A 24,087-nucleotide genomic window follows, 5' to 3' on the forward strand; every position below is an offset into this window, starting at 1 on the left:
AGCACTGTTCAACACACTTGGAGCAATGAGCTATTTAAATCGCCTCTATTCCAGTATTTAACAAGCCTTTTCTCCATCTTAATGTCTTAATTGTTGTGAATTTCATCTGAACAAACAGTACCAAAATAGACAATATATAAAAAATGATGTGAATGAATGAAAATAATAAAATAAATGAATAGCAATGAGAGAAGCAGTGAGTTTTAGCAAGCTAGCTGTCTCTATTGCTCTGATCTCTGCCCACAGGTGGGACGCTATTTCGGGCTGTCCCTTGTTTTCTCTGCTGGTCTTCCTGTTGGACATTGCACTTAAGCCTTTGAATTGAAGAAAATATCCTTTTAGATAGACTTTTAGAGGTTTGTAACAGTATTTAAAAAGGTTCATCTTTATCAAATGTAGCCAGAACTATAAGGTGTGCTCATGCATGACTCTGCAAACATATAAGCGTCCTCCTAAAGCTTTTGGATGCTACTCAAAGCTGCTGGTTAAACCCTTTTAACTCAGAGTATGAATCTTCCAGTATGGTGTTGCAGTCTAGAGAGAGAGAGAGAGAGAGAGAGAGAGAGAGAGAGAGAGAGAGAGAGAGAGAGAGAGATACATGCTGGGTATGAGCTCAAGTTACAGATGGCAGTGCTGTCCTTCAGGCTTAGGGGGGTTTCCAGCTCATTTGGGATATACTTGCTCAAAGAATCATTTAATAACATCAAAATGGACAATATTTAGCATCTAAAAATGTACACACACACAAAAACTTCCTGTTCATACTGCATCCAAAGTGTGTTCACTATATTATATTTATCTACTTTCTATTATGTTTGTTATACACTAACTGTAATGTTACTTGAATTCGAGTGATCCATTGAGATATCTGGGTTATCACACACCTCTGTGACTGTGATAAGTGGGTCAGAACTGACTGGACAAACCACAGACCCTCAAGATAAAGCCTACTGGCTCCAACAGCCAACAATAGCTTTCCATGTAAACACGCTGATGCTTGCGTGGAAAATATGAATGAAAACAAACATGAGATGCTTTATATAAAATGTCTGAACAAAACCCATCTTCAATGTGGATGATTGTAACTGCAAAGGAAAAGAACGCTATATGTTGAAAAAGTGAAGGTAAATAATGTAAAATTCAAATTTTCTTTGCAATGGTAATTGAAAAGGTGAATTACATGCATTATTCCAGTAGTAAATATTTTTTTTTAAAGTGTGTAGCCTATTTATAATTTACGTTTTATATTCACAAAAGTAGGCCTACCTCCATGGTGTATAACATTTAAATACTTATTTATTTAAATGTAAAAAAAGTATACAAATTTAACATAGGCTACAATAGGGGTGGTTATGTTACATTTTATTTAGGCTTATAGCATCATTTTAATGTAATTTTACTGTCTTTGGAAAGAACATTATTTCATCACGTGACCTAATTTAACAACACTTGCAAAATTATACAAAGTGTACATTAGTAAAATATACACACAAAAAACGGATCAATGTATTAAAGTTAAACGCTGAAATGCTAAACTGTTTAGCAGCTTTTAAAATGATTGAATAAACAAATGACTAATAGCTTACAGCTAAATTGTGTCGTTAGCTAAATGAATAGCCTATAACGATCATAGTGACAAAACAATTATAAATTCGTGTAAAAGAGCCTCAGACTGGAAGATAAGGAGACATATGTGAAGCGACAGCTGAGGCCGTCAGCCGGTGGCGCGTGTGGAATGCGGTAGATGGAGAGGGGCACGGGTATTTTTATGGATAGCGCCCACCGATAACCGACTGCGCTCATTTGACTCTCAGTCGCACGGGAAGAGAAGACTAAACCTGTGCGTGGGGATTTAGATTTGACTTTAGCATTAGCCACCGTGAACTACAAAAAACAAACAAACAAACAAAAAATCTTATGAAAAACAAAGGGAGATTATCACTCTAAAGAAGGTAAGATATTTTTAAGTTATCGTTTAAATGAATAATTTAATAAAGTAGGCCTATGTGGAGGACAAATTCCAACTGGCAAGTCCACAAGCGGATGAGGGCCTGATCTTTGCACTCATTGAGAAGAATACAGTTGACTCCTTCGAAAGGACTATTTTTATTTCATTAGATCATTTCAAATTAATCTAAAGGGTCAAGGTTATAAACAGAAAAACAACTGTAAAAGATAAAGATCTTTATCTTTACTCATTATCTCTGAGAATTGTTTGCCAGAGGATAAAGATAGCCTACATGTATTCAAGTATTAATATTTAGTGTTATTGAATATTTAGTGTTTAGCTAAATGCTATAGATAAACAATCTATAATCTATAAATAGGCTATACAACATTTTAGAAAACATTTATTCTCAGCATGCAGCTCGGAAACCTTCCTTAAATGTAAAGAATCAAACTACTAATAAATATAGCAGTCTATCAGTCAGTGTTTGTTATCATATTTTTGTGAGCAATGGATTTAAGATTAAAGTCATTAAGATTAGTGCACAGCATAAATTCATTTTTTTTTAAACATGAATTTGAAATGTGGCAGGAATAAATGCTTTCAAATGGTGACATGTTTGGGGGCCATATTGTCTTTGTCATCTTCTAAAAGTGAGGTGTGATCAGTTGTGAGTTCACCAAAACACCAGTTGTGAGGTGTTGTGTCAATTATGAATAGGAAAGGAGAGTGACTATGGATTGAAATTTAGATCTTTACAGGTATATAATATTACACACCGTCCCGAGTCATTCGTAAAATTGTGTTTGTGCTGCATGGGTTATAATGTTGCTGTTTTGTGGGATTATTTGGATTAAGGATGTCAGATGTAGAACATGGGAACAGCACAGATACAATTTAAAAATGCACAGTATAAACACACTCACAAATACGTACATATTATTTTTCCAAACTTGCTTTGTACTTTCATACTGTAGGAGACGCAACATTTTCTATAAAGAAACATCTAGAACTTAGTCATTTAGTCAGGGGTCTCATGTGTGCCATCCTGGGTGCTGACCTCTTCTTAGACTCGTATCTCCAGGTAAAAATAGCCTCAATCACATGGCTGAACCCAGAATGGGGGATAAAATTAGGGCCTGCAAGGCTCCTGGTGGAGGTCCCACACACATTCAGCTCATCTGTTCATTTGTAGACCACCAACTAACACTTCCAAGACATTTCTTTACCTTTTTTAAAGAAAACATCAATTCTTAAATTAAAAATAATATGCAGTGTGTAATATTCACATTTATTTGTATAGCGCTTTACCCAATACATATAATTTCAAAACAGCTTTACAGAAAATGCATTTGTCTACATTACAATTTATATAGTATAGCTGATTGTCAATGTAAAAAGTCTGCAGTTTTAAAGATCAAAGTGCATGACAAATAAAGTTGTCTCCTAAAAGAAATCGATTTTGAACAGCTGAAACGACTTGTTAGCAATTCCAGTCTCACTTCCTGATACATACCTATGTAACAATGTAACAAATTTGGATAATGCCAGCTAATTGGTTGCCTTATCTTATTTTTTCTTTTTCCGCATTTTTTCTCAGAGCAAATCATCGCGCAAACAGTTTGCAGCACTATAGTTTCTGTCTGACGTCCATATTCGTGTGTTGTGTTCTTCGTCTTCTTTGCCGGGTATTGGCGCGTGTGCTGTTTCGCGTCATTTCCGGTTCGTTTTATCACGTGTCTTTTCATGACAAAATGTGGTTTGTTGACAAGATAGAATCGTTGGCTGACAGAGTTGTTGTCAACTCGTGTAGTGTGTTACCTTTGTAACCTCACGTTGTGTCGTGTGAACAGCTCAACAATTTGAACACTCCTGATTTCACAGAGAGCATGTCATGTTGTGAACCGCACAGTTCAGCCCGACGTTTTAAAATCATATAGTGTGAACTAGGCTTTAGATAGCCCATCAAACCTATGTGGGCCCCACATGGCTGTGCTGGCTTGGTCCCTTAAAAAGTAACTAATTGTGTAACTTCGTTAACTCACCTGGGCTGGGCTTGTTTTTTTTAACAACAAAAAAAGTTCTATTTTGGAGCAAATGTAAAAGCCCTTTCACATCAAAACTGAAATAATTAGCCTGAGGCAGCTCAAACAAACCTTTCAGCTGTGCTGCCATTCTGGATGGCAGAAGAAAATGATGCAGGCTCCACTAATAAAAACAAATGCTCACATTTAGTCTAGAACTATAATAATAATAAATGTTATGTTTACACGCAACAATTCTACACTTACTTCTGATTTTTCTAAACATGGGGAAAAGAGAGATGTCAGTCAATAAATGGAAAAAAAATAACTTGGATTACTTATTTGAAATGTAAATTTAAAGGTAATGTGTTAACTAAAAACGTACAAAAGTAATTTGATTAACTTTAGTTACTTGTAATGGATTAACTTCAACAATGTTCTACATATCATTGCCTAAAAAACATTGAAGAAGCCTCTGGAGCTGAAATTCAGATATGGTAATCTCAACAGACTTTTCTGTCTGACCAATCAGAGCAGGTTCACGGAAAGGAGGGGTTTAGAGATACAATATTCAAACAAACTGTTCAGACTGTGAGAAATGAGGTGATGTGCAACATATATGATCAGAAAATGTTTTTTGGCCTTGGATGCATGTAAATCTACTTTAAAAGACCTCCAAAAGAAAATTAGGAACCTTTAAAATAGCAGTTTTGTGGTCATTATGTCTTTCTCCTAATGTCAGCTTCATCTGGCGTATCTTGCAACAGGCCCTGTCCCGGTGTGTTTGAGAAACAGCAACATGACTGAAGTGATGAACATGGCGGATGTGTCAACAGACATGACGCATATAAACAACACGGAAAATTTGAACGATCTTGCTGATGCTAATGATACAGAGAACACAATCAATGAAAACCATAAAGAGGAAACACATGACATGAGTTGCATGACTGAAGAGGTGGAAATGAACAGTGCTGCAGACGAACCAAAGGAGACCGAGTTACCAGAGAAGGAAGAGCCCAAACAGGAGACCAAGACCACCAGCAGGGCGAGAAAACGAGAGAGGGTGCCAAAATCGAATGAGGAAAACGTGGAGAATGACAAAGAGGCTGATGCAACACATAATACAGATACGACAAATTTTTCAGATGTGGCACTAAAACAAGAGGTATAGTATGATGGAGCTATAATAATATGCTTAAATGAATGAATATTTTCAAAAATACAAGTAAAATGAAATACAAAATTGTAATAATTAACACACGCATATATACAGTTTTGCTCATAAGTTTGCATACCTCTAGTAGAATATTCAAGATGTTAATAGGTATCATAAAAATTGCAGGTTGAACATTTTATTATTTTTAAAGACTTTTTTTTTTCATTTAGCACTTCTCTTTAGAAGCTGAATGAGACGTTTCTCTGAAGACAACATTAGTACAATTTATTTCGGTCATCCAATTCAGCCCACCAGTGTATATTAATGCATATTCTGTAAGGGGTATGAGCAGAACTGTGTGTAGCCTATATATTTTTATTTAAAAAACAAACAACAATACAATTAGGCCTATTCATAATTATGGAAATAGATATCAGCTGTAATTATAATTAATATGCTAATTTATAAAATGGAAAAATTACCGACTACAATATTTGTAATAGTATAATCATTACTCGAAAATGTTATAAAAAATGGAAATTAACTAATTTTCCATCCCTCTTTTACTAACAATCTCTCATACCTCGTTTTTCTTTCTTCTGAAGAAACTGCTTAAAACATCTAAGCCTGTACAGAGAAGTTATGTTCCCAAGGTGGGGAAAGAAGATGTGAAGAATAAGTTTGAGGCCATGCAGAAAGCTAGAGAAGAGAGAAACCAAAAGAGAAGTCAGGAAGAGCAAAAGAAACGCAGAGAACAGTACGTTAAAGAGAGAGAGTACAGTCGCAGGAAGCAAATGGTCAGTAGAGAAACCTGCCCATCAGCACATCACTTCATCCACTGACTGCACTGCCTCATCTCTTTGACACTAACAATGCTTATTAGAAGATTCTGTCTTGAGGTTAATGAAGATGCTGCTTGTTGGGTATTCACTGTTTGCATAAGATTAGGCATGCATCAGGTATTTAAAAGGATATGCACAAACCTTCTTACAAAAAAAAAAGCTTTTAATCAGTAAAACACCCCAGTATCTGTGATGCCTGCTTGCTGCATGCACACTCTACTGATCCCCTGCCCATGTCACAATGGACGGCCCAATCAGCATCCGCCCCTGTAGGTCATATGTGCCTGTCTTACAAGGATTAAGGTCTGCTTGGCTTGCTATGACCAGCATGGTTTCTGATCCTGGATAAAACGCCTAACCCAACAACAACTGTCGGATCCTCCACAGATAAAAGAACTCCTCGCCTCTAGCGATGAAGAGGAAGAGGTGAAGCCGACGAAGATAGAAAAAACATATGTTCCCAAAATTACAGGTAGGGTGAAATGAGACAAATGTAGGGATTTGTATTTTTGATTTTTTTTTTTTGGACTGAACCAAAGTAATCATTGTAACAGCGCTTTAATCCCATAATAGACGCCAACTGTCGGCTTTCTGTCCATTCACAGGCAGTGTGAAGGGGAAGTTTGCAGAGATGGAGAAACAGAGGCAGGAGGAGGAGAGGAAAAGAACAGAGGAGGAGAGAAAAAAGCGAGCTGCACAGGAGGCCTTAGAGAAGGCCAAGATTCAGAAGGAGCTGGCCAAGAAAGCCGAGGAGGTGAGTCAGTGTGTCATGAGAACAGGCTGTGGCGGCAGGCACCAGGGAGATGCCTTTAATGCGACTTGGCAGTCGGCTGCTTTGTCAGGTCTACTATTAGAAAATCTCCGGCAAAGTATCTGTAATCACTCAGGTAATCCTCTGATATAATCTAAACATCTATTTTAAAGCCTAGCAATATATGTGAGTGAAATCAAATCATGGAATGGATTGATATAGAACAATGTGTTGCATTGCAATAGTAACAGGCAAAGTAAGACATTCTTTTACCAACCAAAGGTAAATACTATTATTAATACAGTGGATTCATATATGTCTAATTAAATAATTATAATGATTTTAATGCAAAAATATACATCTAATTATACATATTTTTATTGTTTAAATATATATTCAATTTAAATAATGCGTTTTATATACTGTATTCCATGTCTATCTATCTAGATTTTTAACATATACTTAAATTGAAATAATATTTCACAATATGAGTGTACTGTCTTGTCAAATAAATGCAGCCTAGTTAGCAAAAAAAAAAAAAAAAAAATCTTTGTGACCCAAAATTTTGAGCAGTAGTTTATAATATGAAAATTGCACAATGATATGTGTGCAATATGGCCAAATGGCCCACTGTCAATTACAAAGGCATGTCAGTTCATACAACATGGCACTGGGTGTTAAATTTAGGAAAATGCCACACTTTCTGGAGCCAGAGTTAACAAGCATGGTCAACATGTGACTGGCAACTGTTTCCCACAGCACTTGCAGGCCGTGCTCTCTGACTGAATTAGCAGTCCCATATCTCTGTCTAGTATGACACAAATGAAGGCAACTGTGCCAGAAGATTTTTTTTGTTGTTGTTGCTGTCAGGCCTTATCTGAAACCTGTCTGGATGCTTGTCCATGACTGCAGAAATGTTGCAGGTCAAAGCATAAAAAAAAAACATTGTGTTATTAATTTTGATTATACTTCACTTTTGTTTCTGATTTAAAAAAAACATTTCATCACACTCTTATAATTCTGATGTTAAAACTGCTATTTAATCTTTGGGAAACTTCTTCATCACAGGAAGGTGATGACAGTATTTTGGTTCGAGTAGTGCCTGCAAAATCACAGAAACAACCAGGAAGGATCAAGATCAATTTTGAGGACATGGAGAAGAGCCGAGAAGAGAAACTAAAGAAGCGAACTGAGGAGGAGAAGAAGAAGAGATACGATGAGAACCGGCAGTCCTTCAGGGAGGCCAAGCGTCGCTCTATGGTTGAGCAGGTGAAGATTCTGCTTTTAATGATCAATATAATCTGTAAAAGAAAAAAAAGTTTCATTAACTTTGGATATTTATATATATTTTTTTTTTCTTTATAAAAGTTGGACGATGAAGAGTTTCATCCCAAAGAGAAGGAGCAGATGACCCCTGGTAAACTGCGTCTGACCTTTGAAGAACAGGAGAAAGAGCGACAGGAGCAGCAGAGAAAACAGGCAGAGGAAGAAGCCCGACGCAGACTGGAGGAAGAAAAAAAAGCTTTTGAAGAGGCCAAGCTGGGAATGGTGGGTATATATTTTTTTTAATAACCATTAGATATAATCTTTCGCATATAAAATATACAGTGGACAATTAAAGCGACGATTTAAGCGACAATTAAAAATGCATACATACAGTATTTGCAGTATATAACAAAAAACATGGCATTTAAAAATCATAGCACATGTACACTTTTCAATTAAAACATTATGTTTGTTAGATTTCAAAATTAAGACAAAACATTCTAGGTAATGTTCTAGTTGTAAAATTTTGTGCAACATATTTCTAGTAGTTACAGTAATATAATGAGCTACACAGGTGAATATTCTGTGTGTGCATCCTGCATCCATGAAAATATTTTGTATGACATTTTTAAGTGCCCAAAAGTGTCCAAACATGAGTAATATGAGTGATAATGTACTGTTTCTCACAGGCCCTCGATGACGAGAACACTGAGGATACACAAGGAGAGAAGGAAGAATTCAGACCTGGTAAACTTCGACTCAGCTTTGAAGAGTTGGAAAGACAAAGACTGGAAGAGGAACATAAGCGAGTGGAGGAAGAAAGGAAAAGACGCATCAAAGAAGAAAGAGAGGCCTTTGCCGAGGCCAGAAAGAGCATGGTCAGTATGTGTGCTTGAAAAAGTTTGTTTGTTTTTTAGCTGCACTATGGTAACCATGAAATTCTTTGATAGTAGTGATAGTTTATTAGGCTAGTAGTTTATACAGTATATATATATATATATAACCTTCTGATACTTTGTTAGGGAGCCCTACACAATAATACTCATAAAATGCTCACTATTATTACAAAAGGTCATAGAAAATGTGTATGACTTATCTGTCTTGAACTAAAACGCCTACAATCTAAAATCAGACAGAGATAAGGGTTTTGACTTGGCACAGTTGGACATGTAAGCTGGATGCCAGATCAAACTTTAAATGTTGACTAACTCCTTTTCCCCAAACCTAATCTATTCACTATTTCACTTGCAGGTTGTAAATAGTGACGATGACATCCTTCTGGCCATGATAAACTCAGATGGGGCCAAACCCGGGAAGCTGGCCATCAGCTTTGAGGATCTGGAAAGACAAAGACAAGAGGAGGAGCAGAAAAAGAAAGAAGAGGAGGCCAAGCGACGCCTGGAAGAGGAGAAAAAACTTTTCGCAGAAGCTCGCAAGAACATGGTAGGACCATGCATGGGATGTAACATACTGTATTTGCACATGTACAGTGCGTTCGCATGCACTAATTGATATGACCAACAAAAGGACAAATTAAACAACAACAAAAAGTCCATTAGTGTGCTATATACAGAGAGCTATATAACTGCTGTACTGGTTATTAATAACATAGCATGAACATACTTTATGCTGCATGTTAATTGTAGTGCAATCTACTCATTATATTTATATCATCTGAGCACATTTTGTCAGTCAGCTAACAACTGTTAACCAGTGTCCATTTCAATACATCGACCGACTTTAGGTCTCTAATACAATCTAAATCAATTAATTCACTTGCAAATATAAACACAACACATGTCAATGTGCTCAAATGGTATATCTGCTGCAATGCTTGTCTGTTATGCTTTTCAAATTGTGTCTTTAAGAGCCCTGGACTGGATCACGATAATTTGACTGGATATGGAGTTAAAGAAGTAAGAAACTTTTTTAAACAGAAACCGCTATCCTGCTAAAGAGAAGCATTGGCACAATGATTGATTACAAAATAAAATAAAAAATCTGCTAGAAAACAAGAAATAAAATAATGTACCTAGTGAGGGCAAAACATTCCAATAAAGCTATAGACAAAATAAACAATTATATTCAAGAAAACTTTTGATCAGAAAACAATGTCAGGATTCAGAGAAGGGACGCAGAATGAGCGTTAAAAAAAGTCAAGAGAAACAAACAAAAAAGGATAGAGAGAACTACAGTAGAATAAAAATAAATAAAGACTAGAACTAGACTAAAAACACAGGAACAAAGAAAAACTAGAATTTAACAAAAAGTAAACCAAACAAGGAAACCTAAATTTAGCACTGACTGACAATATCTGTGAGAACTGCATTCACACAACGAACCAGCAAAGACATGAGGGAAAAGAGACACAATATAAAGGGAACAGCACATGAGGATCATGAGAAAACAATGAAGCAAACTAGGATTAGACAAGGACTAAACAATTGTTTAAGGGGGTGTGGTAATGGGAAACAAGGAGGCGGAACAAGAGCAGCACATGGCAAACACAAACAAAGACAAAGCCATGTGCTTGACACACAATACAAACATATAGAGACATGAAACCAAGATAACACAGACAAGGCAGCCAGGGCAGAACCCATAACCCATTTCAAATGAGTGTTTTCCCTCCCCTTGAGTTTACAATATTAGTGAAGAGGATGTTTAATGTTAATGTCCTTTTGGGCTAGGGAAGACATCTGGCCTTGTTTTTATAAAACAATGAACTGTTGTATATCAAAAGATTAAAAAGTCAAAATTTGATTCCTCATGATATGACACATTTTTTAATTTTTTTATTTTTAAGTTTTAAGTACTAGTGCAAAACAGAATTATGGGGTCCAGATCTTCACACTGTTCAAACATGACTGTCACAAACTGTGATAATTTTAGCTCTTTTTACACTGTTTTGATGTTTTAACTGATTTTGTCAATTAATAACAAGGTTGTGCGCCATTTATAATTTAATTGAAACGGACAGACAGATTAGGGAGGAAGGACACTTAATTTCCTAGAATGCATTACCTATTCCAATTCAACTGTAGTGGGATTTGGATTAAATTCGAAGAAAAACAGTGGCTGCATCCGAAATCACATACTTCCGTACTATATTCTGAAGTATACGAGATTCTGAAGTGTGCATACGATGGACACTTTACTATCCCATGAGGTCACGGGAAAGGATTTGTGAATGTGAATCGATGTAACTCACGCTGGTATAGGTCACATGATAATAACATGACAGATTGGCGAATGTAGTCCGATTAGATTCATACAACATACTATATAGAACATTTTTAGAGGTCATGAAGTAATTACTTAATCAAAATACTGTAAGTCCTATTCAAGAGAGTATGCAATTTCAGATGCAGCCACTCATTACTAGCACAAGATGTATAAAAATATATGTCCATAAGCAATTGAATATCAGTTGAGCTGTGTATCTCATTCTTGTGACAGGTGCAGGATGATGATGGAGCTCTAGTGCGGACAGAGTCACAGGAAGCAATGCACCCAGGGAAACTAGAAATCAACTTTGAGGAGATGCTGAAGATGAAAGAGGAGGCAGAGCGGAAGCGCAAGGCGGAGGCCAGGCGCCACAAAATGGAGATGGAGAAGAAAGAGTTTGAACAGTTGCGACAAGAGATGAGCGAGGTCAGCTCCACATGCTAGTGAAATGATCATCAAATTTACAATTTCATAACATGTTTGCTTATTAACATATGTTTTGTGGGTTTGATTTAGGATGAGATCAATGAAAGCTCTGAGGTGGTGAGCACCGAGTACGAGGAGCTAACAAAGCTGAAGCGGACTGGCTCCATCCACGCCAAAAGCCTGAAATCCAAGTTCGAAAAGATCAAGCAGCTCACAGAGGAGGAGATTCAGAAGAAGATCGATGAGGAACGAGCAAGAAGGAAGGAAATTGACGAGAAAATCAAGGAGAGAGAGGCAGAGCGCTGCCAGGAGGTGAAAGAACGAGGCAATTTCTCATGTTTCATTCCAGCTAAAGAACTTTGAAGTGAAGAATTTTGCTCATTTCTTTCACAGGATGAAGATGAGGACAAAACAACTCCAATTAAACCAGAAGACATCCCGTTCAGACAGAAAGTGGACATGCGAGCACGGTTCGAGCAAATGGCAAAGACCAGAGAAGAAGAGCAGAGGAAGAAGATCGAAGAGCAGAAATTGCTAAGGATGCAATTTGAACAACAGGAAATTGATGCTGCTCTCCAAAAAGTAAACCTCTCCTGGGCTGCTTTGTTTCAGAACTAAATGGCGGACATGCCTGGATCTGATGTCAACACTAATGCATGACAGAGCTGCATGTGTGTGATTTCTGTTGTTGTTTTTCGAGTGTGAAACACTTTGTCATGTGTCTTGTCAGAAAAGGGAAGAAGAGGAGGAGGAAGAGGGTAGCATCATTAACGGCTCTGCCGCCTACGAGGATGAAGAGGATCACGCCAGGTCAGGCGCTCCGTGGTTCAAAAAGCCCCTGAAGAACCAGTCGGTGGTTGACGCAGAGCCTGTGCGTTTCACAGTGAAGATCACGGGAGAACCCAAACCAGAGGTCACCTGGTGGTTTGAGGGTGAGCTGCTGCCGGACTCTGAAGACTATCAATACATCGAGAGAGGCGAGACCTACTGCCTGTACCTGCCAGAAACGTTCCCCGAGGACGAAGGAGAGTACATGTGCAAAGCCGTCAACAGCCGAGGCACTGCCGCCAGCACCTGCATTCTCACGATTGAAAGTAAGCCGCCTCCTGTCACTGCTAACCGCCTGCATGCTGAGATTTTCTTATGGCGTCACTAAACTCAAACGGATCGCATGCTCCACTTCCACACGGTTATTCTTCCTCTCGCTAATCAAACTGTGTCTCCCTGTCTTTCTCTTTCCAGCTGAGGACTACTGATGCTCTCCTTCTCTGGAACTTTCCCAGACTTTTCTTTTTTTCTTTTATAAAAGTTCATTTCTCACGGTAGGGCCAAAAACCGAGGAGGAAGGAGTGGTATTATTTTTTCTTCCATTCCTCCTGAAGATATGCTCAATGATGAAGTGCAATCTGTTGTTTACATTAGATGCTGCACTCACAGTTAACAAAACTCCATATCTGGGATGAATTTGTGCCAAAACACAGATACCGTTCCCATGATCTTTTAGAATAAATACATAGCATACACTGTTGCTGAAAAAAGAAATCTAGTTAATTAAATATATTTTAGTTTAACATATACCCACTATGACACTGAGGAAGGATTTCATACCCATGTCACAGAATGAATGAGACGTTACTTGAGAGTTTGATTCAGTATCTGTAAAGGGGACAGTGGTTGCATTTTCTTTGTTAAAGGGATAGTTCACTTTGACATTAATTTTTGGTAAGTTTTAGCTTACCTCGAGGGCATCCAAGATGTAGGTGTCTTTGTTTCCGCAGTAGTTTCAATTTTGATATTTTTAGGTCAAACCGTTCTTGTCTGTCAGTCATATAATACAGGAAGTGATCTGCCGCACGGTTGCGAAAAAAAATCAATGTTGTCTGTTGATATTTCGAAATTGTCTTGCATTGCGATTTCCTGTATATCTAAATAGGTTTAGATCTTCACAGTGAAGGGTAACACTTCCAAAATTTCTGTGTAAACAATGAGTGACATACACACGCGAGAGATCACTTCCGGCGCTTGCGCAGACAGAAGCGCCCACGCTCTCAGATCACTTGGACGTGGCTGTTACAAGAGGTAAAAACGATATAATACTGTTCGTTTACTCACACAAACCGCTCGTTTCGTGTTTTAGGCCATCAATTCGTACTTACATTTACGAGTCATTAAATCATGTTTAATTTGGACTTCTCTGTGCATAGTCTTTGAGGTGGTGACCATAGACCTCCATTATATGACTGATCGACACGAACAGTTTGACCTAAATATATCAAAACACATCTGGGATGCCCTCGAGGTAACATAAAACATACCAAAGATTAATTTCAAAGTGAACTATCCCTTTATATTCCTGTAAGCACCCCTGTTCAGGCTCAGATGTTTCTTTTTTTCCACTTATTTCCCATGTTCTCATGGAGCTTTCATATCCCCAGATGTTTCTATGTTAAAGTGTAGTGAGTAAATGAAATGTATAAACAGTGTATGTAGGTTAGCAAGAGGCGATTTTAAGTTTTAGGCAGAGTAATTGTGTAATGTATAAAAATTATAATAAAATTAATGAAACGTATTGTTGGCTGATTTCATAAATTTTATTTACATTTTAGGAGACATGGCCAGGTGGATTTATCTGATTACACTTTGATATAGAAAAAAATGCTAGATTGCCTGTAAATATGCCATTCTTTGGTTTAATGCAAATGATGAAACCTTTCCTAATTTGAATTTGAATGTATAACTAAATGGAATTGAAATTCAACAAAAATCATACTGTTGTCAAGACAGGTGCAAAGAAATATTTTAGAAAATATATTTAAAAAAAAATTGTTAAATATCTTGAAGGCCGTACAAGCCTAAATGACAGAATAACAGACAAAATAGACAATAGAATAGAAATAGAAATAGGAAAGCTCTAGTTCAAGTGCCATTTTGCAATTAACAAAGATTATTATGAAAAGTGTCACTGGGAAATAATTTTGCCTTTCTCATAACAGACCACTCTTCTCCTCAACCAGCTCAAATATGGATAAATATTTGATTTTGTCAATGAACAAGACTTAATTACTCGTTCTGCTAGACATATTCGGTGTATTTTTCATAAATCAACTTCAGACCATCTGACAGACACAACTCTTCTTTTTAGAGAGCTATTCTGATAATATAGCTAGCAGTAGACAACAGAAAAATTGTGGTTTATAATTCAAAAGTATTCATAGAACAGTACAACAGTAGCTAATCTTCTACATACCTGTCTCAGAGCTGAAAACTTTCCAAACTTACCGCAAAAGATTCTGTGCAATCTTAAAAGTTTCAAAAAATAATTCCTAAGTTTGCATACTGTATCAAAGTAATACATGTTGCATCCGCAAGGAGTCGCAGCTGTGTCATTAATCCGCGCACGCAGAACAGCACGCATGCTCTATCAACGACGTTTTAGGGTAACTATAGCAACAAGGCGAAAAGCTAGACCGCTAGCTAGCAAGTATCGTCAACTATTCTTACCTAATTTATCCCCCCAAACAAACAACTAACCATTAAAATAGCTTGCTGAAAATGCACTAACGATGTGTAAATGAAACCATGTCGTTTGTCGACCAACAATATTTGAGGTGTTTGAAGTTTGGGTCTGTTTACACCGAAGAAGCCAACTTGCTATCTCAGTCCCATATTTATAACTGCTGTGTTATTGTGATCCATGATGGGCAAAGATGTAGAGGAGGTGTCTGCGTCTCTAGTACGGGAATATCTCAGTCGAAAGGTGGGTGATAGATTATTTTCTTTCAACTGATTCAGAAATGTAAACATGGTACTTTGACACAAAAGCTAACGTTAAGTATCCTAAAACGTTAACGTCACCTCTCAAACTAAGCAGCAGGATTTAAGAGATTTTTAAAAAAACATATTTACCTGATGTGATGTAAGTTACATACTGTATGTTTAAAGTGTTTTAAATTTAGCTTTCCTGAAGGAATAATGAAATGTACTTTTCAGGGCCTGAAGAAAACAATAGCGTGCATGGATGCAGAGCTTCCACGGACTAATTCGAGCGTTAATAACAGATCAGATCTGCGAAGAATACTTCACCTTGAGGGCCTTTACAAACAAAATAAGGTATCAAAGTAAAAAAAAACAAACACACATATGTATATGTCATATTAAGAATGTTGGAAAAGCAGAGAGGCCATAAAACAATTTGTATTTAGGCTGAAGAACATCCCTTTAAGTCTATGTTGGAGATTATTGTGAAAGTTAGAATGAGTGAAGGTGACAAAACCAAAATACACCACCATGGAGACAATGAAGCACATCCACTGGAACAAACCATGTCCATAAACACGAGTGTTAAGAGAGAACCAGATTGTATGGAAAGTCTGTTGTGTGACAGTCCAAGGTATTTCTTTATTGATTTAGTTTACAAAAATCCTTATATACATTTGTTTGAGACTTTCAAGATCTGTTGACAGCAAAAAACATCCACCATTTTCACAGGTTCTCTTCTCAAACACCTTCTGAAAAGACACTAAAAAAGAGGTTTGCTGTTCACCCTGAGAGTGAGAGAAGTGTATACTTTTTGCCGTCCAGCCATGATCTCCTAACAGTGTCGAAAGAGGGATTTCTTTCTGAGAAAAAGATCCTAGACTCTGAAAGCCAGAAAAACAGAAGCAGCAGGATAAGACGAGGCATCATGGCGGGTCCCATTGCTAGCTCTTTGCAGGTAATGAATGCTGATTCATTAAAGGCATAGTTCACCCAGAAATTAAAAGTCTTCATGTGGTTGCACATGTGGTAAGACTTTCGTTCATCTTCGGAACACAAATGAAGATCTTTTTGATGAAATCTGAGAGATTTCTGTCCCTCTGTTGACAGCAATGCAACAGTTTGGCACTTCAAAAAGTTCATAAAGAGATCGTAAAGCTAATCTATATGAATTGAGCGGTTAAGTACAAATCTGAAGAGACTTGATCGCTTTATGTGATGAACAGATTGATTTGGGCTTTTATTCACATAAAACTAAAGTCTTATGGGTTTGGAACGACATGAGGGTGAGTAATTGATTAAATCATTTTTATTTTTGGGTGAACCATCTCTTTAAACTAAAAGGAATTTATTGAAAATTAAAATAAAGTGTTTAATACTGTTACATATTTATTTTAGTAATTTTACTAAGATTCTACGTTACTCCTCCATTACAGCATTGCATTTACAAGGATTTCATTTTCCGTAGGAGAGTAACAAAAGACGTCCAGCCCGAAAAGTACCTTCATCTCTTACGGCAACAACAGAGGATTGTAGAGAATCAGCAAACTGGACAAATGGCCTCAACACTACGAATACAAACCCACCAGCCTCTCTCGAAGGGGAAAGCAGCATGCTTTCTAATTTCCATAAAGGAATCATAGACCACAATGGGTATAAGAAAATGCCGGAAGTCAAGCATCGCTTGTGAGTTTGTTTCAGTCATTCGGGGAAAAAAAAACCTCTTACATATTTTTGTCTCGTTTTCCAGTACAAATATCTAAGCATTCTTAAATCAAGATACATTTACTTAATAAGCAAAATGACTTAATATTATAATATTCTATTTTTATATAATATTTTTATAAGAATGACTATTATATTAATTCTTGTTTTCTGAAAAATCTATCAGAATTAAGTGAGTTTATGCTTAAAATTAAAAGCCAACGGGTTAAGAAAGATAACCTTAATTCAAAGTGAATACAGGATTGTTTTGCTTATTTATTTATTTATTTATTTTTTGTTTAAAGCAAAAATTCACTTCATTTTGATTGGTTTCTGAAAAATGTATGTCATTTTGCTCCTCAGGAACCTTAAATGTATGTTTTAAATATTTGGACTGGAAAACAATATACGGATAAAAAAATACTGAGCTAGAATATTGAAAGTGCGGTTACCTGTGTCTGAGAAACCTACTCAAAATATTTTATGTTGACCTTTATTGATTTAAAAATGTCAAAATCGTTTTATTTTTGAAGGGCTAAAATATTTGCCATTTGAATCCCAGAAACATAGAGAGGACCATACATAGTGAGGTGAAAGGTTGGAACGGTTCTAGGGGCCGACAGTTCCAGGGAGATCCACAACCTTTTCTTAATGATATTTTTAAAAAGGGGCCCCAGAACTTCTAGCCGCAGCCTTGAACGTATACATGATTATTCTGAATAAAATCTATTATGCATTAGACAATATGGCTCTAAGAAGCTCCCATTTAGGACTGTAAAAAGAGACTGTTGATATTTATTCACAGCTGCAATATGTCAAGTGTGATTATTAACTATTGTTGTTTCCTTTCCAGAAAGAATTTGGCACCCGACCCAAAACTGGATGGACTCCATGTGTTGGAAATGGTTTTGGGTAGTGCACCTCAAATCTTCAGCAGATTACATTTTGTATCATAGCCAAGTCAACCGCAGAATACACTAGCTTGTATTGTTGTATTGCTTTAATATGAAGTGTATGTTGTCCTCATTAAATATTTGCATATCTGTTCACTTTAAATATTTGTTTTCCTAATAACTCTACATTTTACACCCTACAACCCCACTCAAATTTGCTTTAAATCAATCTGTCATTAAAAATTCCATTGTTTTGAAATTTATTTTCAATTTTACAGACGACATAGAGAATGAAGAGAGCTTATGTGATGTTCCTAGAACATCCATGCCAGAACTTAGTTTAGTCAAGACACCCATGGACCAGATGACGGCCACTGTAAGCACGTTAACATTTATCTTCCTGGAACCATAATCTATGTGATATCAGTCCAGTCTGATATGATATCGCTGTTTTTATGTCTACTTTAGGCTCTGAAGGAGATCATCTTTGGTTCTCCCATGGCTTGCTTCACTGAGGAGTGGAAACAACAGAACTTTACCTTTTCAGATACTCCAGGTTTGAAGTATGGGATTGTACAAAACAAGGTACAGTACTTAAGACAACCTCATGATTTATTGTTTTGATCTGTAAAGCTTTGCGTCATGAGATGTTCTGGGATTGTTTAATCAGGGAGGACCCTGTGGTGTCCTTGCAGCAGTTCAGGCTTGTGTTCTACAGAAGCTTCTGTTTGAAGAATCGAGCAGTGACTCATTGGATGAGTGGGTATCATGCATCAGTCATATTTTTTTTTTTTCAAATCATTTCTGTTAAAATATCAGATATTATTTTTTTTTAACTTTATTATTTTAAATCCATTCAACCATTTTTCCTTTGGATTTTTTTATTTATTTATATCAGTGAATATTTTGGTTATAAATGATAAAATTTGTATTTCACGGATGTCTTAATCAGTTGTCTTAAACTTGATTTTTTAAATGTCACCAGGAGACTGGAGGTATCAAACGTTTTGAGGACAAAATGTCTATCTCGGGCTTTGGCTGACATACTATGGAGAGCTGGGAATATGAAGAGAGCCACAGTTGCAATGTAAGTGTCACACATTTAGAATTATCACTTACATTTACTAGTTTTCATTTCTCAACTTTAAAGTATCTGCCCCCACAGAAACACAGGAAGAAGTCTTTTCATCCCGATCGGACGTTACAAATCAGACGGTATTCTGGAGATGGTAAGTTGATATTTTGTCCCTTGAATTACCTCCTAATTACTTCTTTTGACGACCAAATATAATTCTGTTAATGTTTTTTTTTACATATATTCCACATAGATAACATACGTCACTGTTGAGACGTTGGATGATCTTACTTTAGTTCTTGAGAAGCATGTTAGACAGGTAAGTCTGTGATGAAATGCCTTATGATGAATCCTGTATACCTGTATGTTTTTTCTAAAAATAAATGTAAATATTAATTATTATTTACATTATTGTTATATATTTTATTATTTATAATATGTATAATAATAGTTGTTTATAATATTGATGTAGAACATTGTTATTATATATGTATTATTTATATTTTATATTATTATTATTGTTTATTATTATTTATAAATAAGCAAGGTTTGTATGTGAGCACATCCATTGATATTCTTGAAGCATTTTAAGGCAAATATCACCTATTTAATAGCTCCTTGCTTCCTTTTAGTTTGAGTCTGGTCCCTTTGGCTGTATTCTACTTACCATCTCTGCAATACTTTGCAGAACTCCTGCAACGTAAGTTTCCACCTCTTTAACTCAGTACAGACTGTTTCTGTTCATATATTCACTGAGCTAATCAATGTGTTCTTTGTGTTTTAGTATACAAAGTGATATGGATGTGCCCACCTCCACCCTCATTGGAGCTCATGGCTATTGCACACAGGTTTGTTGTTTTAACACTTTACAGTCCTAATCTAAACACCCAATACTTAAAAGATAGCAAATTTTTACTCTTACCAAAAATAATGTATTGCTGTCACCAATTGTGTTGGTTGATTTTAGCTCCAGTGTAAACAGTGTTCTGATATGATTAAGTCATTACATCTTATTTCCTTTTCATTTTTTTAAGGAATTGGTCAATCTTTTGCTTTGTGGACGGGCAGTTTCAAACGTCTTTGATGATGAAATGAAGCTCGATTCTGGAAATGGAAATTTTACACTTCTTAAGGGAATCAAAGCACGTTGTAACATTGGGCTGCTGTCTTTATTTGAGCACTATAATATATGTAAGGTAAGAAGGCTTGAAATACTCTAAAATATCCTTAGATATTATATCCAAATGTGTTATATCCCAATTTCTCTCTTTTTAAAGGTTGGATCTCACCTGAAAACTCCCAAGTTTCCAATTTGGGTAGTGTGCAGCGAGAGCCATTTCAGTGTGCTCTTTTGTCCCTCTGAAGACCTGGCAACCGATCACTGCAAAGAGGAAGAGTTTGACTTGTACTATTATGATGGGCTGGCCAACCAGCAGGAACCAATTAGATTAACAGTCTGTAAGTCTTTTCCTTTGGGTCATTGCTTTTCTGGACACACACACATAAAAACAAACACTGGTTGTATTATGCATAGTATTTGAGAACAACAAAATAAACACAAGCTTTCTTCAAAATTAGTGTTTATGATAAGTCAGTTTTAAAAGGTCTTCTGTATTCTATGTCTGGACAGATTCAGAGTCTTGTGCCACAGAGTCTGCTCAGAGTGACAACACAGACAGTGATCTCATTCCTCCACTGGAGCTTTGCATCAGGACCAAGTAAGTCTCTTATTTCATCAGTCCTTTTTTTTAATAATATGTCCTTTTGATACTTTGAAATGCAAACATGTGGCGATGTGAATGCTTTAAATATGTTTTACAGATGGCGAAATGCAGTGGTCAGCTGGAATGATACAGATCCCATTCTTTGATATTGCACGCAAAAAGAGATTTTTCGTTGTTCGCCCTGTGTGACCCCCGGTATGATTTTATCTGGTGTAAATTTTCATTAGGTTTTATCTTTAAAAATGCATGCGTTCAGTATTTGTTTTGTCTTTTATGGTGAGCTTTTTTGCTGCCATTCTTAATATCCTTAATATTATTTTCATCATTCTGCTGCTTTTTTCTGTTTTACGATGCTGTATGTGAATACAGAAGTATAAACACAGATGTATATTATAAGACAAATGCCTTACTCCAGGGGTATAGATCAACACATTATATATATTGTCAATCAATTTATATAAAACATTGCTTGTTTGCTGCCCCCTCCCCAATTGAAACCAAGATCTATGCCCCTGTTCTCTCTTGCTCTTATAAAATTGTTTGCAATTACTTTATCTCTCACAATGTCACATTGACAGTATAACATTAAGAACTGTCATTACTTTTTCTGATTCAAATCATGATTAAATTAACTGTAATAGAGAATATGGCTTGTGATGTGTAAATACTTGTCATTGCTCACTGATAGTTTATCCAAATATGAAAATTCTGACATCATTTAATTACTTTACCTTAATTTCCGTCTGTGGAACACAAAAGAACATATTTTGAAAAAGGGGGGGCTTCGTGACTGGAACTAAATAAAGTGTTGCTGAAGCATAAAAACCTCTCATAATAGACCCCCAAAATAAAGTCAAGACTTTTAAAAAAAGAGCATAATAGGTCTCATTTAGGAGCTATATTTGTTCTGTTTACTCTCTGCATGTTTGGTCATTTATTATTAACATGGAACTTCTGGTGTAGAATTTCTGTCCTCTATAGTAAGGGTATCTTGTGTATACTCGGTTGTTATTTAGGAGTATAATTCTTCATACAGAAAAGCAGCTGTCTTCCAATTTTACCATTTTATGGAATGATCGCAGCCCTGTAGCATCTAACTGGACTGAACAATATTAATTTGTGCATTATGCATGACAAAGCACAGGCTATAACATTCATTAGCTGATACTGCTATAATTCACGTTACAAGATGTTTGCTTGATCATTAATCATATTTGTCAATACAAAAACAATCAATTTCTTCATGGTTCCCTAGGAATGCAACACAGAGGTTTATTTGAAAACATGTAAAAACATATTGAAGCAGTTGATGAACCACATGGAGTTATTGCATACACTGAAGGCCAAAATAATTAAGCCTTTTTCCAGTAAAGACTTCATATGGTACACACTAAAAGCTCAAAACTATCACCTTTTCCACCAAAATGCCTTGTGATTAGTGCTACTTTTGGCTGAACTTCTTTAGCCACTGCCAGTGCCAAAGCCCTGGAGAGAACTGTTAGCCAGAGTATCTCTGATCTTTGCTCTGCCTGAGACCACAATTGTGGAACTGACCTGAACCCCAGCACTCACTCTGGGTCTCATAGTTGGATTGGGTGTGGGATTGAGGTTAAAGAAAATGGCTGACCTATAAACTGATTTTGTGAGTTTTGATGCTGTATCCCTGGAATTTGAGATAGGCCAATACTTAGCATAGTAGAACTCTTGGACTGATAACACTAATGTAAACATGAAAATATTACATTGATTTTCCACCAATCAAGCATATTGCAACACAAGGATCTCAGATCTAATAAACAAACATTTGATAGGAAGTAGCCTATTTCCTGGCAAAAGTTTATAATACTTTTAAAACATCTGACTCTGATCACTAACTCATTTACTTTGATCTGTCTTTTCCTTCATCACAGCTAAATTGCATCACTCCATGCCAAAAATTGCTGTGGAACATATTATAACTTTTCATCACACAGCTGAAAGTGAACTGAAATAAGTGTAAATATCATATTCCATTTTTTGAAATTTCCATATTCCGAAAGAAATTGATAAACAGCCATGTTTGAAGGACCAATTAAAGAAAAGGACACTAGTCCTTCACTAACTGACAGCCAAACCTAAAGGTACAATGTGTAAGGTTTTTGTAATAAAATATCCAAACATCACTTGCACAGTGTGATATATTTCCTGCAGTTGTGTACTAACAATATCCCAAAAGTTCCCAAAGATTTTTAATTTCAAAGAAATTCCAATTTTAAATAATGGCTCGTCCCTGGTCATCAGGGCCGTATTAACAATTTCCTGTGCCCTGGGCATCAAGACTCAATGTGGCCTCAGCATAAAGTGCATTCAAGAGACAGAACAGATGCACAAATGTTAAACATAACTTTTAACAATGAATCTTTTACAGAACTTGGTGGCTACAGAGTAATCATTAAATGTTTCAATAAAGCCAATCAATTATCTTTTGACTGCAACAGAATAATAAAGCAGACAGCTAACTGGAAATTATTTCAAAAATGCCAAAATGTGAGCAAAGGTAAACCATTGGTTACTCTGTTGCATAGTCAAGATCATGCTTATATTAGGCCTACTACATTATATATTAGGCTACACAACTACTGTATATTAGGCCATCTTATGTCAATGCACTGTTATATATTCTTATTTTCCTCATTTCAAGACTGAACTCATACAAACTTTTGAATTATTATCAATTAATGATCATCATTGAGTGAAAGGTGGAGGACAGAGTTTATAACGTGATCTAACATATATTATATATTATGTAATTCTAATATTTGACGGTGCCCAGGGCCCCTTAGATGTCCTGTGCCCCTGGGCATGAGACAAGTTGCCCTAATGGTTATTCCGGCCCTGTTGGTCATTGTCGCCTGTCTGTCAATGACGTAATATCCGTGTTATTCCTGGTTTCTGGTTGGACTGCCATAGTTACAAACCATGTCGACAGATGTGGACAACTGTTACGTCTAGGGGCACGCTCACGCGGTTGTTGTTTCGGTCAAACATTATGGACCATGGCAAGCAGACTTTGGGACAAAAGGAGAAATGAAATGAGGACCAATATCAGCGTGGCGGTTTCGAGATACCCAGAGCTCCACGTCCGCGACTAACTTCGACTTGACAGAGTACGCTCTTGCATGTAGCCTACTTTATTAAACAGGTGAGCAAATGTACATAAAACGAATCAGCGTTAGCTCTACATGATGAAATGTTAGAATATGATCAGTATGTTATGCTAATGTTGATCTATCTTACTGCTAGTCTCATACA

General features: G+C 36.4%; 2 protein-coding genes across 2 annotated transcripts; both read left to right on the forward strand.

The window, feature by feature from the left end:
• The first annotated feature begins 1,744 nt into the window (after window positions 1-1,744).
• nexn (nexilin (F actin binding protein)) lies at window positions 1,745-14,213 on the forward strand. Its single transcript, XM_039676725.2, is given in 16 exon segments — window positions 1,745-1,952; window positions 4,740-5,140; window positions 5,737-5,928; window positions 6,361-6,445; window positions 6,579-6,727; window positions 7,793-7,993; window positions 8,093-8,272; window positions 8,680-8,868; window positions 9,242-9,433; window positions 9,859-9,906; window positions 11,450-11,644; window positions 11,735-11,956; window positions 12,038-12,226; window positions 12,375-12,782; window positions 12,784-12,863; window positions 12,865-14,213. Coding segments are annotated over 15 exon segments (2,805 nt in total). The 5' UTR covers window positions 1,745-1,952; window positions 4,740-4,771; the 3' UTR covers window positions 12,971-14,213.
• Window positions 14,214-15,059: 846 nt separating this feature from the next.
• Window positions 15,060-22,958, forward strand: mindy4 (MINDY lysine 48 deubiquitinase 4). The gene is made up of 18 exons (XM_039676712.2): window positions 15,060-15,401; window positions 15,635-15,754; window positions 15,847-16,034; window positions 16,133-16,358; window positions 16,869-17,086; window positions 17,958-18,016; window positions 18,276-18,373; window positions 18,466-18,582; window positions 18,668-18,756; window positions 18,983-19,084; window positions 19,163-19,226; window positions 19,326-19,391; window positions 19,705-19,772; window positions 19,857-19,920; window positions 20,107-20,268; window positions 20,350-20,530; window positions 20,703-20,790; window positions 20,894-22,958. Exons 1-18 carry the CDS (start codon window positions 15,339-15,341, stop codon window positions 20,940-20,942), a joined length of 2,022 nt encoding a protein of 673 aa, XP_039532646.2. The 5' UTR covers window positions 15,060-15,338; the 3' UTR covers window positions 20,943-22,958.
• Window positions 22,959-24,087: the final 1,129 nt, after the last annotated feature.

The sequence above is a fragment of the Pimephales promelas genome, chromosome 14 (assembly GCF_988280905.1).
Source record: "Pimephales promelas chromosome 14, fPimPro1.hap1.1, whole genome shotgun sequence".
NCBI classification, from domain to species: Eukaryota; Metazoa; Chordata; class Actinopteri; order Cypriniformes; family Leuciscidae; genus Pimephales; species Pimephales promelas.